The sequence below is a fragment of the Papaver somniferum genome, chromosome 4 (genome assembly GCF_003573695.1).
Source record: "Papaver somniferum cultivar HN1 chromosome 4, ASM357369v1, whole genome shotgun sequence".
Lineage (NCBI taxonomy): Eukaryota > Viridiplantae > Streptophyta > Magnoliopsida > Ranunculales > Papaveraceae > Papaver > Papaver somniferum.
Window position 1 is genome coordinate 95,430,210 of NC_039361.1, and position 15,981 is coordinate 95,446,190.

The 15,981-nt window shown below is 37.1% G+C and overlaps 1 protein-coding gene across 1 annotated transcript; it reads left to right on the top strand.

The window, feature by feature from the left end:
* The first annotated feature begins 5,291 nt into the window (after positions 1-5,291).
* On the top strand, positions 5,292-7,226 carry LOC113276151 (elongation factor Tu, chloroplastic-like). Its single transcript, XM_026525729.1, has one exon. The coding sequence runs from the start codon at positions 5,422-5,424 to the stop codon at positions 6,892-6,894; it is 1,473 nt and encodes a 490-aa protein (XP_026381514.1). The 5' UTR covers positions 5,292-5,421; the 3' UTR covers positions 6,895-7,226.
* Positions 7,227-15,981: the final 8,755 nt, after the last annotated feature.

Consider the following 15,981-nt stretch of genomic DNA (forward strand, 5'->3'; position numbering starts at 1 on the left):
TTCAATTGAGTTGAAGCAACTCTTAGTTGGTGTGACGTCATCTAAGGGAATCAATTACATGGAGTCCTACTGAGACTCAAGAGGCGTAAGGAGCGCGAATGTACTATAACCGGTGGGATACCTTTTAGTGCCCAACTACGTTCCAGTACGAAGTTAATTGGTAGTAGGCTAGTGTTTGTAGCGGCTTAATACAGTTTGATGTTCAATATGGACTTTGTACGGGGGTTTCCCTGCATTTGCGGTTTCCTCGTTAACAAAATTTCCGGTATCTGTGTTATTTCTTTTTCCGCATTATATTGCTTATCTTTATAATTGAAATATCACATGTTGTGCATTGATCAATCATAGTAGATACATCCGACCTAGTTTGTTGGATACGACTTGATTGATTCTTGGACATTGGTCTTTGGTACCGTCCAAGTTATCTCTTTGTGACTAGGTTCACGGATTTGATTCTGTAAACGTTTCTAATCGAAAGAGATAGAGATATAACTCTAGAAAATATTCCTTGATTGAGCTTAGATCTCGAAGTTGTATTAAATTTGTCCATACAGATTGCATGAGAAAAAGTTGGTGGTGTATTTTGGTACCTCCGCATATTTTCAAACATATATGGAGAAATTTAGTTTGTGCTTGAATAAAAAGAAATCCATAAACATGGTAACTAGTCTTTATTTGTTTAGCATTGTTCATCAATATAAATAGAGGACTCCCTGGACTCTAAAATATTATTCCTATAATTTATATGTCCTAGTTGCGGATAGAGTCGTCCTCTAAAACCTAGGTTTTCTCTAGTAAAACTGCATTAGCTTATGATTTTGAAAGACTTCAATCATGGATTCATGAAGCTCGGCCAGAATATATTTTACCTGATAGTTCACATTATCCAGATCTTGTTCTTAATGATCTTTTAGTTTCCGAACTTTAGATCAGGAACGAGATATATATAAATCAGAAAGTACTATTTGTCTCGGAAATTTTTGATTCCACAAGATAGATATCTAGATCACTTTTGGTTGATTTGATTAGATTGTTTTTGTGAGGTGGTAGTAATCTTGGGTACTCTTTGTTAAGAGTGTAAGTGTTCTAGATCCTTGATGTTTTCCGAACTTGTTTTACTGCAAACAAATTTTTAAATTTAATTGAAATATACCTAAAGGGAATCAAATGCTTTTTGTTAGAGGAAGAATATTTATGAAAGTCTTCACATAGGTCGAAGCAACTACTAGGCCTGTAAAGAATTAAATCTAGGGGAATCGTGTTGCGTAGGGTCATGTGAGATATGAGACATAAATGAGACAACTGAAGATGAATTGCTTATAGGGTCGATTCAGTCTTAATTACAGTCCAGACCGAAGTTTTATAGTAGGCTAGTGTCTGTAAATGCTTATTATATTCTGGACTAGGTCCCAGACTGCTTTGCAGTTTTCCTCATTAGCAAAATTCTAGTTTGTGTGTGCTTTTCTTTTTCACATTAAAAGTTCTGTATAGTTTTAATTGTTAAAAGTAATACACAGGTTCCTATCGAATGAAAAGGTAAGTGGTTTACTTGGTACCCTCTCCTTTCCAAGAATAACCACTAACTGTGGAAAGGTCACCATATTATTGTGAATGAAAAAGCGAATCCAACAAGCTAAGAACCACTCAATCATAAATTATAACGAAGAAGTTATGAGTGATTTACTAAAGCTGAAAAGTGCGAATAAAGGTTCAACATGTGAATAGGAAACAATATACAAACTTTCAGTGAAAGTTCGCGACAAAACCTCAAAAACGTGACTTTATGCCTATTTTAGTCAAATTTTTGATGTTTCTTTTCCTAGAAAATGTAGCTTGAATTTTAAGAAACCTAGCCTTGGTTATTCACCATAAAATGAAGTTTCATGTAATTACACAAACTACCCCTTAGAAAAATGTGTGTGTGAATTGCATAAAAGTCGTTTTCCAAATATTTTTCCTGTATGAACAAAAGTGAGATTTTGAAGTCTTTACTTGAGGATCATAAAACACATGTAAGTTATATCTTTCATTGATAATCAGGAAAATTATACCTAGGTGATTACAATAATCCTCGTCTATTTCTAAGGATTATTTAAATAATCCCATCCTTGTCCATTCTAGGTGAAGAATTTCCAGTGCTGGCACTACAAGCGTCAGGGATGGGATTCCAGCGCTGGAAGTTGGTTATAAGTACTGGTGCTACAACAAGGAGGACTGCTAACGCTGGATTGTCAGTGGTGCGAGGTGCAATATATACCACTGCAAGGTGAGGCAATGATACCCATGTCCTGGCCGCTGGCTCTTGCGCACGAGCAGCATTCGATCTTCGACTTTGACTTCGACGACTGTATCCATACATCCATACAAGTCTTATTAATATGTGATTTAGAAAGAAAAAAAATTGTAGAATAATTGTACCCGAGGTTGTTATAATGATGAAATCGTATGTTCGGCAGTGTACTTACTTATCTTTGTGGAGTAGTAGATTAGCCCAAAAATAATTTAGACTAAACAGTGAAAACATGCTTTATTTTGGATCAAAAACCGTATTTTTCCGTTTTTTTTTACTTCTCACTTATTTTTTTCTGGGGAAATTATCGTTTGGTCCTTTTTCAGGTGGTCCCAAGACTGTTTGGTCCAGCAGGAAAAGGGGTTTCCTGTTTGGTCCATAATTATTTGAAAATATAAGATGGACAAAAATACCCTTCTATACTATTTTATTATTATCTGAGTTTATTTTCTCTGATGAATTCTAAACTTACTACTTAATTTCTTGTAGGAGTTCATTATGTTTGATGAACTATCAGATGTTTGGTAATGTTTTTGTAGATTCAAATTCAATCTTAAAAATGACACACAACAAAAAATTCATTATTATGAACAAAAGCAGAGTTCATTCATTCGAATGAACACCTAATCAAAACCAAAACTAAATCAAATCTGAAAACAGAGTTCATTCTTTCAAATGAACACCCAATCAGTTTATTATTAGGGGGATTTTGTGTTTCCTCCTCAAAATAAATAGCTATTTTGTATTTCCCTCTTTATAAATTGATAATTGGTGAAACCCCTTATCTGTTATAACAGCCGTGACAGGCTAGTTAATTGTGCACGTGCAATGCGCGTGTGTACCATAAATAATTATTTTATTTTAAGACACCTTAAAATGCCGAAACCCTCCACCCCCATCGTCCCCTACCCATCACCGATTCCATTTGGTTCCCTGCAAGTGTAATCAAAGCAGTGAATACACCAACTCCTCTTTGATTCAATCGCTTACTATTCTCTCTCACACACGGCAAAACCAACATCATTCCTGTTTAAAAAAATCCTGAATTTTATTTAACCTAACCTTAATTTCAAAATGGATAAGAAATTGTTAGTAGATTTTTGAAATTAAAATCATGGGTTTAAGTATATTGTTGTTATATATGAAGGGTTTGAAAGACGAAGACGAATCAGACAAAGGGTTTCATTAATTTGTAGTTTCAAATTTGATGAAACTCTAACCTTTAAAGATGAGGACAATAATTTGGAAGTTTCGTTCGTCACTGCGTACTCGAATTTTACAGAGAGAATTGATTCTTTGTTGCTGCACCAACCCGAATTCTACAAAGAATTGGTTCTTCAATATTTCACCTACTGCTGCTTTTTCTAGGGTTCCCTAAATTGGTTCTTCACCAATTGGATTTTACAGAGAATTGAATATCTTTTCTAATGAATTAGGTTCTCTGAGTCTGAGGTAAAGTTTATTTTTTGGGCGTACTAACCGGGTGAAAATCAGAAGAAAAAAATGGCATGGTTTTGTTTTGTTGTGGGGTTTAGGTTTTTGTATGAGTTTGGGGATTCTTATGTAAAATTTCAGTATGAATCAGGTTTTCGTAACTCAAATTAGAGTTTTTTGTTTTTGTCGTTGTTAAGATGGAAAGCAGCTCTTTATGTTAAAATAAATAAATAAATGACAAATCGTTTCATTTCCGATTGATTCGTTATCGATTTGGAGAATTTTAATTGTGATTTACTGAAATTCAGAACTTGATCTCGATTTCTAAAATAGGGGATCACGTGGTGGTCGTAGTGGTGAAGGAGGTGGTGATCCAGGGATAAGTATGTCTTGTTAGAAATAAAAATTTATCCTGACACACACGCGCACTGCACTGCACGTGTTCAGATAACCCTGCGGTTACGAACATCTAAGTTAAAGGGTGTTTTACCAATTATCGATTTATAAAGGGGGAAATGAAAAATAACTATTTATTTTGAGGGGGAAATACAAAATCAGAGTCCATTCTTTCAAATGAAAATCTATCAAAACAAACTAATTCAAATTTAGAACAGAATTCAAATTTAGAACATGAATACACATCAAAAATCCATAAAACTGAAAGTTCATTTGACATCGAAGAACAAAATATTCAGAGAAACGTAAATCTTCGTCATCTTCATCATCTCCATCACATATGTACTTTATTGTCTTCATCATCTTCACCAGAAAACCTAGAAAAAACGGAAGAAGAAGAATTATTTTCATCATCGTCTTCATCATCATCACCGTCGTCTTCTTCATCATCATCATAATCGTCGTCGTTTTCATCATTATCGTCATGAAGATCTTCATCAACAAAAGAAGAAAAACACAGAGAGAGAAAGTATATATGGAAAAAAGAGGAAAAAGAAAACAAATCTGAAAATGATTCCCTACTCTGTTAATAATCGAGTATATATACGGTGCTGAAAGGGTATTTCTGCCACTATCAAAAGATAATTACATCATTGATGACATCATCCCACGTGAAAATTGTCCATCCTTAGACCAAACAATAATTTCCATAACCAAACAATAATATATAAATTTAAAAATGTCCAAAGAAACAGTTAACTAGGTCAACATGATGAAACTTACTCCATATTATATTTATTCCTAGTATTACACCGTAGTTTCAACTTCTTTATTTTGCTATATTATATTTACCCTATATTATATTTATATGATGAAACTTGCATTTTATTCCAGTATCACGTTGTTGTAGATTCCTTGCCTACCGATTTCTTTTGTAATCGACCAATCTTGGAGTATGACATACCCTCGTGTAATAGCCTATTAGTAGATTAATACTCCAAATTTTATGTTTCAAAAAAAAAAAAAAACTTTATTTGGTGGTAAGTCTCTTTTACTTTAGGAGTACCAAATTTCATTATATCTCGCGTTACATAATATCAGTTTGTCAGATGGAAATGGATAGAACAATTGAACGGATACGAGAGACTCTATCTAAATGAACCCAATCCCTTATTTCGTTTCTTCATATTCTTCTATTCCAGTATTTTCTTCTCTCTTTATGTTATCTCTTTGGGTTCTTTCTTCAAACACATTGTAGACAAAACCCACAAGAAGCAAAACCAAACCCTAATTCCGTTTCCATGGCTACTTCAGCTACCCCAACTGCTTCATCAAGCCTCCTCTTCTCAATAAACTCTTCAATCCATTCTTCATCTTCTTCTCCTTCATCATCCGGTGTTTCATTTTCATCAATCCGTAAATCAACTCCACTTCTTTCTTCATCTTTCACTACTCCTTCTTCAAGCATTTTCTACTGGACTTCAAATTCAGTTTCCACCACCACTACAACAACAAGAAGAAGTAACCGCTCACTCACAGTTAAAGCAGCGAGAGGCAAATTTGAGAGAAAAAAACCTCATGTTAATATTGGTACGATTGGTCATGTCGACCATGGAAAAACCACACTTACTGCTGCTTTAACTATGGCTTTAGCTTCTATTGGTGGTAGTCAATCTAAGAAATACGATGAAATTGATGCTGCTCCTGAGGAAAGAGCTAGAGGTATTACTATTAACACTGCTACTGTTGAATATGAAACTGAAAATCGTCATTATGCTCACGTCGATTGTCCCGGTCACGCTGATTATGTTAAGAATATGATTACTGGTGCTGCTCAAATGGATGGTGCGATATTGGTCGTGTCTGGTGCTGATGGTCCAATGCCACAAACTAAGGAGCATATTTTACTAGCCAAACAAGTAGGTGTTCCTAATATGGTTGTTTTTCTTAATAAGCAAGACCAAGTTGATGATGAGGAATTACTTGAGTTGGTTGATTTAGAGGTTCGTGACCTTTTAACTTCTTATGAATTTCCTGGTGATGATACTCCTATCATATCTGGTTCTGCTTTATTAGCATTAGAAGCTTTAATGGCTAATCCTGCTATTAAGAGAGGAGAAAATAAATGGGTTGATAAAATTTATGAACTTATGGATAATGTTGATAGTTATATTCCAATTCCTCAACGTCAAACCGAGTTACCATTTCTTCTCGCAGTAGAAGATGTTTTCTCAATTACAGGTCGTGGTACTGTTGCTACTGGCCGTGTCGAAAGAGGTACTGTAAGAATTGGTGAAACTGTTGAACTTGTTGGTCTTAGAGAGACTAGAAATACTACTGTCACTGGTGTTGAGATGTTCCAGAAACTTCTTGATGAAGCACTAGCTGGTGACAATGTTGGAATTCTGCTTCGTGGTATGCAAAAAGCTGATATTCAGAGGGGAATGGTTCTTGCAAAACCTGGTTCTATTACTCCACACACAAAATTCACTGCCATTGTTTATGTTCTTAAGAAAGAAGAAGGTGGTAGGCATTCACCCTTTTTCGCTGGTTACAGACCACAATTTTACATGAGAACTACTGATGTTACAGGAAGAGTTGCCACAATTATGAATGATAAAGATGAGGAGTCGAAAATGGTTATGCCTGGTGATCGTGTTAAGATGATTGTTGAGCTTATAGTGCCTGTTGCTTGTGAGTCAGGTATGAGGTTTGCTATTAGAGAAGGTGGGAAAACTGTTGGAGCGGGTGTGATTCAGGAAATTCTTGAGTAATTGATAATAATTTTGAACTTCATTGATTCACCTCGAAGTCTCAATCTTTTTGAATCAAACTGCGGTCTCAATTAAAAATGTACACTGTGAGTGTCATCACTGTTTGCTGTTCTGATATCTTTTTTGTTGTCATATATTTTGCAGTTTTCTTCTCCCGTGTTTTATTGAATTTGAACTTAGTTTAGTTAGAGCGATGAACTGGCAATGCTTCTATGTAATTCATCAAATTCTGTCTGTTGTTTCTGTTCATTTCGAAGTTTGCTGCGAAGTGCCTATTTATATTGCGCTTGAATAACTAATGAATGAGATGATTTTCATAATGTTCCTCCTTATAGTTTATGCTCTGCTAAGTCTTTGGTGTGATCATATATATATTTTTGAAGCTGTTGTCACTTGTCTGCTAAGATTAAGTTGGCACTGAAACTGTATGTCCTGGTATTTCATCAATACCTATGGGTTGGTGTTTCTTGACTCCATCTACCTATGGGTCTGTTTCTTATTCTTTGTTCTTGACTACTTTTTTATACCTATTGATATTTTCTTATTCCTTGTCAGTACATGATAAGTGAAAATCCAAAATCCTGTTAATTTGCAATTAGAAATGTTGAATTAAGATTATTGACTTGTTTTTGTCAGTTCTAGTTTCCCCATGCTTTTATGTTGTGTCCCTTCTTGAATAAACCACTCTATGGTCTGCCCTTATAATTTTAGTTGAGTTCCTTAGTAGTGCAGACAGGCTGTAATTGGGTGAGTTGTGGACCGTTGATGGCTTGCCACGCGTCTGTCACCGATTGAGTCTGTTTAGGGTTCAATTATTTGCTACTTAAATGTGGAAGAAGAGTTATCCCTTCAGCACCTGAATCCTGTTTTAATGAAATGTTATTTGGCTGCGCCTCTGGCACAGATTTTGGCTTGAATCTTTGATTCAGGAGGTGATTCTTCACCATTCTATCCATCTCTGTTTGTTAAATTGTTGTAGGGGTACAACAACTGGCATCAGAGCCATTCAATCCATCCAAATTTTTTTCTTTTCCGATGACTCTCAAGGAGGTTTCCGATAAGGCTGAAGCTAATGCTGCTGCAATCACTCAACTCCGTTCAGAATTCAAAACCCTCTCCACAGATCTTACTTCTCAGATAGATACAGTAAAGACTAGATTCAAAGAGGCATTACAAGTAAATAATCGAAATCTCATCTCCTTATTGAATAGACCTGTACATCCTAATCGTCCTGAAGATACTGGTGGGTCTAACATACATGATACTTAAAGTTCAAACTACAATCATCAAAATCGATCTCACTCAGGTAATATTCATCGTCTTCCCAAGTTAGATTTTCCTCGTTTTGATGGTAATGATCCTCGGGGTTGGATCCGCAAGAGCGAAAGATACTTTCAATTAATGATATTGAGGAACACAAGAAAGTGGATATTGCTGCAATTTATTTAGAGGCTAAGGCGGAGAACTGGTTTCTCAATTTTTAGGTGAATCGACCACGTATTACTTGGTCAGATTTAACCAGACATTTATGTGCTCGTTTTGAGAATCCTATAGAAGAAAACTTTGTAGGCAGTTTCAATAAGTTAATTCAGATATCCACAATTGATGACTATTATGAGGAATTTGAATCTCTAAAAGCCTTAATGCTGAATATGAATCCTACACTCACTGAGACCTATTTTGTAATGAGTTTTCTTAGTGGCCTAAAGGATGAAATAGGAAAATCCGTGTCTATGTTTCACTCACAAACCTTAGCTGTTGCTTTTTCATTAGCCAGATTACAAGAGCATAAACTCAGTTCATCCAACCAATTCACTAAACCTTATACAAAATCATTTAATAACCCTTTCAGTTCCTCAAAAAAAATTCAATATACCAATTTCTCTCCTAGGCCAATTCTCACATCACCTAAATCTGCTCCAGTAACCCCAAAATCTTCCTTCCACAACAATCCAAAACCTACACCCACCACTCCCATGATTCAATATACCAATTTCTGTCCATGCTTTAACTGGTCATGCCACAGGTGATACTATCAGAATCCCTGGAGTCCTTAACAATCACAAGGTATCCATACTTATTGATTCTGGCAGCACAACAAGTTTTATTGACAGTGTATTGGATGCTTCCCTCCATTGCCACATTGAATCAACTACAACAATGAAGGTCACTGTTATAAATGGAAAGAAAACACTCAGTAATGGTATTTGTCCTCAACTACAATGGAGCATGCAGGGCCATACATTTGTTGAGAATATCAAAATTCTACCATTGGGAGGCTGTGATATTGTCTTAGGTGCAGATTGGCTCAAGACATTAGGTGATGTTCTCTTTAACTTTTCAAAACTGATAAGGTAAGAAAATCACCTTACAGGGTATTGTGCAACACACTTCTTTACTCCAGTTGAGTGGTGAAGCTGTTAAGAAATTTTTTTCTAGCACTTCTCATGGCATGGTGGGCCACTTATTTTCCATTTCAACACCTACTTCACCACCTACCACTCCTGATATTCTTTTACCCTTGTTACATGAGTTTGATGACATTTTCCAAGAGCCAACTCAATTGCCTCCACAAAGATACTTGGACCATAAAATTACCTTGCATCCTAATTCAACACCTGTAAACCCCAGAGCTCACAAGTGTCCATACATTCATAAAGGTGTGGTAGAACAACTGGTTCAGGAAATGCTGCAGTCTGGCATCATCCAGCCAAGCAATAGTCCCTTTGCATCACCTATACTTCTAGTTAAGAAGAAAGACAACACATGGATATTTTGTGTTGACTATAGAAAACTAAACAACATTAAAGTCAAGGACAAGTTTCCCATTCCAATTATTGAAGAGTTATTGGATGAACTGAATGGAGCTATTGTCTTCACCAGAATTGACTTGAGAACTGGATATCACCAAATTAGAGTGCATCTATCAGACATTTTCAAAACTGCCTTCAGAACACATCAAGGCCATTATGAATTTAAGGTGATGTCATTTTGCCTTACTAATGCTCCAGCCACTTTTCAAGCCTTAATGAATGAGATATTTCAACCTGCATTGAGGAAATTTATACTAGTATTTTTTGATGATATTCTAATCTACAGTAAGAGCATGTCTGAGCATTTGGAGCATCTCAAGTTTACATTCTCCCTGCTCAGAAAACATCAACTCTATGCTAAGCTCTCTAAATGTTGTTTTGGTCAACCTTCTCTGGAATACTTGGCCATATTATTACAACTGTTGGTGTTTAGATCCAAGTAAAATTGCTTGTATGCAATCTTGGCCAACACCCTCCACCCTCAAAGAATTAAGGGGATTCCTTGGCCTTACAGGCTACTATAGGGAGTTTGTCAGGAATTATGGAGCAATCAGTAAACCACTTACTGATCTTCTCAAGAAGAAATCCTTCCTCTGGACTTCAGCAGCCACATCAGCTTTTGAGCAACTCAATATGGCCATGTCAACAACTCCAGTATTGGCCTTGTCAGACTTCACTAAACCTTTTGCGGTTGAAAGTGATGCCAGTGACTCATGTATTGGAGCTGTATTACTCCAAGAAGGCAAGCCAATTGCTTACTTTAGCAAACCAATGGGTCCAAAAGCTAGAGCATTATCCACATATGAAAAGGAGTTTCTAGCCATTGTCATGGAAGTTCAAAGATGGAGATATTACTTACAAGGTGCTAAGTTCATAATCCAAAGTGATCATCAAAGTATCAAGTATTTTTTTGGAGCAAAGGATCATCACACCATTATAGTAAAGATACTTAATCAAACTGTTAGGATTTCATTATGTCATCAAATACAAGAAAGGAGCTGAAAATGTAGTGGCAGATACACTTTCTAGAAGAACTCCTGATTCAGATCATTGTAATTTATTGGATGCCTCTAAACCAGCATGGGCTCAGTAAGTACTTGCCAGTTATACTGATGATGAGACAGCTCAGGGTATAATTTCTAAACTTCTCCTCAGTCCTTCTAGTGTTGAAAACTTCACCTACAAGGAGGGCATATTGAGGTACCAAACAAAACTCTATATCGGTACTGGTGGTAATATTAGGCAAGCACCATTACATTCTCTACATAATTCTGTTGTGGGAGGCCATTCTGGTATTCAAGCTACATATGCAAGAGCAAAATCACATTTCTATTGGCAAGGCCTCAAAAAGGAAGTTTTACTCTTTGTGTCTCAATGTGATACATGTCAAAGGAACAAAAGTGACACCACAAACTCTACAGGCCTTCTCCAACCCCTCCCTGTGCCATATTATGCTTGGTAACATATAACAATAGACTTCATTGATGGTCTACCAACAAGCAACAAGAAGAATGTCATCCTAATTGTGGTAGACAGACTCACTAAGTATGCTCATTTTATTTCCCTGCAACACCCCTACACTGCTTCCTCTGTGGCACAAGTTTTTATCAGTCAAATTTTCAAGCTACATGAATTTCCAGCCTCAATTGTGTCAGATAGAGACAAGGTATTTACAAGCAAATTTTGGACTGATTTATTCAAGGCTTTGGGCACAAGTTTGAATTTTAAGCTATGTTTATCACCCTCAAACTGATGGTCATACTGAGAGGGTGAATGCTTGTTTGGAAAATTATTTAAGATGTGTAGCAGGTCATAAACCAAGCATCTGGAGAAATTGGTTGTCACTTGCATAGTGGTGGTACAACACCAGCTTCCACAGGGGTCTAAAAATGTCTCCATTTCAAGCTTTTTATGGCTATTTACCACCCCATCCAGCATTCCCATCTAATGCTAATACTTCTGTGGATGTTGTGGAAGCTTAGTTAAAATCCAGAGACTCTATGCTTGACATCATCAAAGAATCACTATATCAAGCACAAGCCAGTATGAAGCTCTATGCTGATTCTTCCAGAGTGGAAAGAACTTTTACAGAGGGATATCTAGTCTACCTCAAACTTCAACCATATAGACAAGCTTCGGTGTCTCTCAGAAGAAACTTTAAACTATTTTCCAAATACTATGGACCCTTCAAAATCTTACAAAAGGTAGGTGTTGTAGCTTACAAACTGGAGCTACCTTCACATTCAAGGATACATCCAGTTTTCCATGTCTCCCACCTGAAACAACACATTGGTATGAAACACATTCCCTCTACTACTCTACCTGTTGTTGATCTCAATAGTGAAGTTATCATGCTGCCAGAGAAGGTGTTGAAGACTAGAACAATGCTCAGGGGTAGCAGATTGGTGCGCCAAATTCTCATCCAATGGACCAACTCATCTTCCGAGGATGCCACCCGGGAGAACTTTTCTAATATTAGGTCTCATTACCCTAGATTTGTCCTTGAGGACAAGGACAATTTTCAGGGGTAGGAAATGTTGTGTCCCTTCTTGAATAAACCACTCTATGGTCTGCCCTTATAATTTTAGTTGAGTGCGTTAGTAGTTCAGACAGGCTGTAATTGGGTGAGTTGTGGACCGTTGATGGCTTGCCACGCGTCTGTCACCGATTGAGTCTGTTTAGGGTTCAATTATTTGCTACTTAAATGTGTAAGAAGAGTTGTCTCTTCATCACCTGAATCCTGTTTTTAATGAAATGTTATTTGGCTGCACCTCTGGCACAGTTTTTGGTTTGAATATTTGATTCAAGAGGTGATTCTTCACCATTCTATCCATCTTTGTTTGTTAAATTGTTGTAGGGATACAACATTTTACAACTATAGGTTGTTTTTATCTTCTGAAACACTTCTACAGGAAGTGGTTAAATACATAGTTGAAATTAGAACTGAAGTTTCAAGGAAACAAAAATAAATTAGAACTGAAAATCAGGATCGTATGAGGTTTTTACTTTAATGGTTGTTTTTTCGAGATTACTGATACATATTTGATGCTATTCTCGAATTCCCAGCCTGATACATTTCAAATTTATGGCAACTAGTTGGATTTGTGGTTCCTCATGGATGTGAAGGAGGACCCGTCGATGCTCGCTGTCTGCGTAGAGTGTGAATTTGGATGTGGGACTGGAACAGTGATCCGTAATTTGAGTTTTTTTTTTGCCTCCCATTTTCCTGTTAATTGATTATTAAAAATAAACATAAGTTTGCAAGGTCCCTGTAAGCTTGAAATGTATGGTTATTAATGTCATAGATGTGGCCATTGTGGGATCAATTCCTCTGTTCAAGAAAAAAAAATCTTGTTGTAGGCAAATCTAGGTGCGTATGAGTGTTGCATGCTTAAGCTGTAACAACTAGATTTAGGCTGCCCTTATCTATCTGTCGAGTGCGTTAATACAATCAGTCATGTCCATTTGATTCTCGTCACTTGGCGTCCATCCATTGTGCCTCTCTAGGGTCATCGATTGGTTAAATATTGTAAGAGAAACACTTATCTGTTTATGATGAGAAATAAATGAACTTATTGGCTGCGCTGTTTACAACCATATTTGGTCCAAATCTTTGACTTGGGAGCTACTAATTTCAATCTATCTATCATTTCTTCCATTTCTGTTCTTAATTTGTTATAACTATACAACAATTAGTATCAGAGCCAACCACCACGACCCATGCCCGCTCCACGGAAGGGTGACCTATATGCTAGATTAAAGTGTTGGGGCACCTATGTATGGGCGTAGTTGTCACCCGCATTGAATACTTATAGGGGAGTGAAGCCGCCATAAGAGAAAGGGCTACCTTCGGGTCAATGTCGACAGAGTGGGACAACGAGGACGTTGGGTCTGGAAGTGTGGTGGGATGTTGGGATCCTAGTCCCACATTGGTTAGATGGGGCTTAATTGGTAGCTTATAAGTCAACGGGTTCCCTCATCTAGTCAACCGGTTTTCGAGTTGAGTTCTACCCATGGGCTTATGACGAGTTTAGGGTCGGTGCCCTAACAATTGGCATCAGAGCCGTTCTTTCCACCTAAAAAAATCACCCAATTTTTTTTCCACCATGACTTTGAAGGAGGTTGAAACTGAGGTCAAACAATTGAAGACATCTCAGACTGTTCTTCATTCTCAAATCACATATCTAAGTGGTTCAGTTGATGCTCTAACTATTAAGTTTGATAATATTATGAAATTGCTTGAGAGATCGAATTTTCTTCAATCCACACCTGAGAAACCATCTGGTTCTCACACTGAAAACAATACTCAGTTTCAATGTACCACAAATCCCCACTATCACCACTCTCGAATACCAAAGCTAGACTTCCCCAGATTTGATGGTGATAATCCAAGAGGCTGGATTCAGAAAAGTAAACGGTATTTCAAGATCAATGATACTGAAGAGCATCTCAAGGTAAATATTGCTTCAATTTAATTAGAAGGTAGAGCTGAGAGGTGGTTCCTAAATTTCCAGGTTAATCGACCTCGTATTACATGACCTGACTTAGCTGCTCATATTTTTGCTCGATTTGAAAATCCCATTGAGGAAAATTTTGTGGGTAGTTTTAATAAACTTATTCAGAGTTCAACTGTGGATGATTATTATGAAAAATTTGAATCATTGAAAGCCTTGATGTTAACATGAATCCTTCACTTTCTGAGAACTATTTTATCATGAGTTTTCTTAGTGGCCTCAAGGAGGAAATTGGTAGATATGTTTCACCCTTCTACTTTATCTGAAGCTTTTTCCCTAGCTAGATTGCTAGAGCAGAAAGTCAATATCGCAGCTACTGCCACTAAGCCATTCACTAGATCTTTCAATACTTTTTTTCAGCATAACAAATCATTTTCCTCACCCAATTTTCCTGCTAAGCCAATTATTACTTCACCTAAATCTGCACCAGTGACACCAAAATATTTTTCTCGTACTCAATCCAAATCCAATTCTGCAAGTCCTATTATTAAGAGGCAAACTCAAGAGGAAATGCAGAAGAGAAGAGATCAAGGGTTGTGCTACAATTATGATGCAGTTTATAGGCCAGACCATTTTTCCAAGGGGAAACAAAAAATATTCATGCTCCAAATGGAAACTTCTAAGTCACATAACACTGAAGATGAGGAGGAAGTTTTTTAGGAAGCTGTTGAGTCTCCACTCAACTCTGATATTGAGATATCCTTTCATCATGCTCTAACTAGCACAGTTACAGGTGACACCATAAGGATTCCTGGTATCCTCAACAAGCAGAAGGTATCAATTCTAATTGACTCTGGGAGTACCACTAGTTTCATTGATAGCAGTTTAGCTTCTATACTTTATTGTACTATTACTCCTACTGCTCCAATGTTGGTTACTGTTGCTAATGGGGATAAAAAAAGTAGCACTCGCATATATTCTCAGCTTCCCTGGAGTATGCAAGGGCACATATTTGTAGAAGATCTGAGATTTTACCTTTGGGGGGTTGTGATATTGTCATGGGAGTTGATTGGTTGAGAAAGTTAGGTGGTGTGGTTTTCAACTTCTCTAAACTGAGCATTACCTTTAAGTACCACAATAAGAAGATCACCTTACAAGGAGATACCCCAGACAATACATTACTCATGATGAGTAGCTCAGAATCTAAGAAATTCCTTGCCAACACTACTCGCGGTGTTGTGGGTCATTTATATTCTATTTCTGCCACTGCAACACCCACTTCCCCCCCTGAACCTCTTATGCCCTTACTACATGAATTCACAGATATTTTTCAAGAACCTACCACCCTTCCTCCTAAGAGAAGTATAGACCACACAATTCCATTACAGCCAAATGCCACTCCTGTCAACCAAAGGGCTTACAGATGCCCCTACACCCAAAAATCAGTGGTAGAACAACTAATTCAGGAGATGTTGAATTCTGGTATTATTCAGCCCATCCACAGCCGATTTGCTTCCCCTATACTTTTGGTGAAAAAGAAAGATGGGTCTTGGAGGTTTTGTGTGACGGACCGGAAAATTACGCTTTGGCGCGTTGCCCCGCAGGATGTAACTCCCACGGTGCGCCATGATGAAGCTACGTGATAGGATCCGGAGATGCCTATATGTAATAACCGCAATCGCACGGTGCCCAACTAGTAGACAGAGGCAAGTACGGGTCGTTTCCATGAGGAGCGGTGGAAATACGTGATCAATATCTCTAATGGACCAACAAATAAAGATGTTTTCAGATTTTTGAAAGAATAAAGACAATGAGAAACA

Coding starts and splice junctions, on each gene's coding strand:
- LOC113276151 (XM_026525729.1), top strand. CDS start 5,422: ATGGCTACTTCAGCTACCCCAACTGCTTCATCAAGCCTCCTCTTCTCA.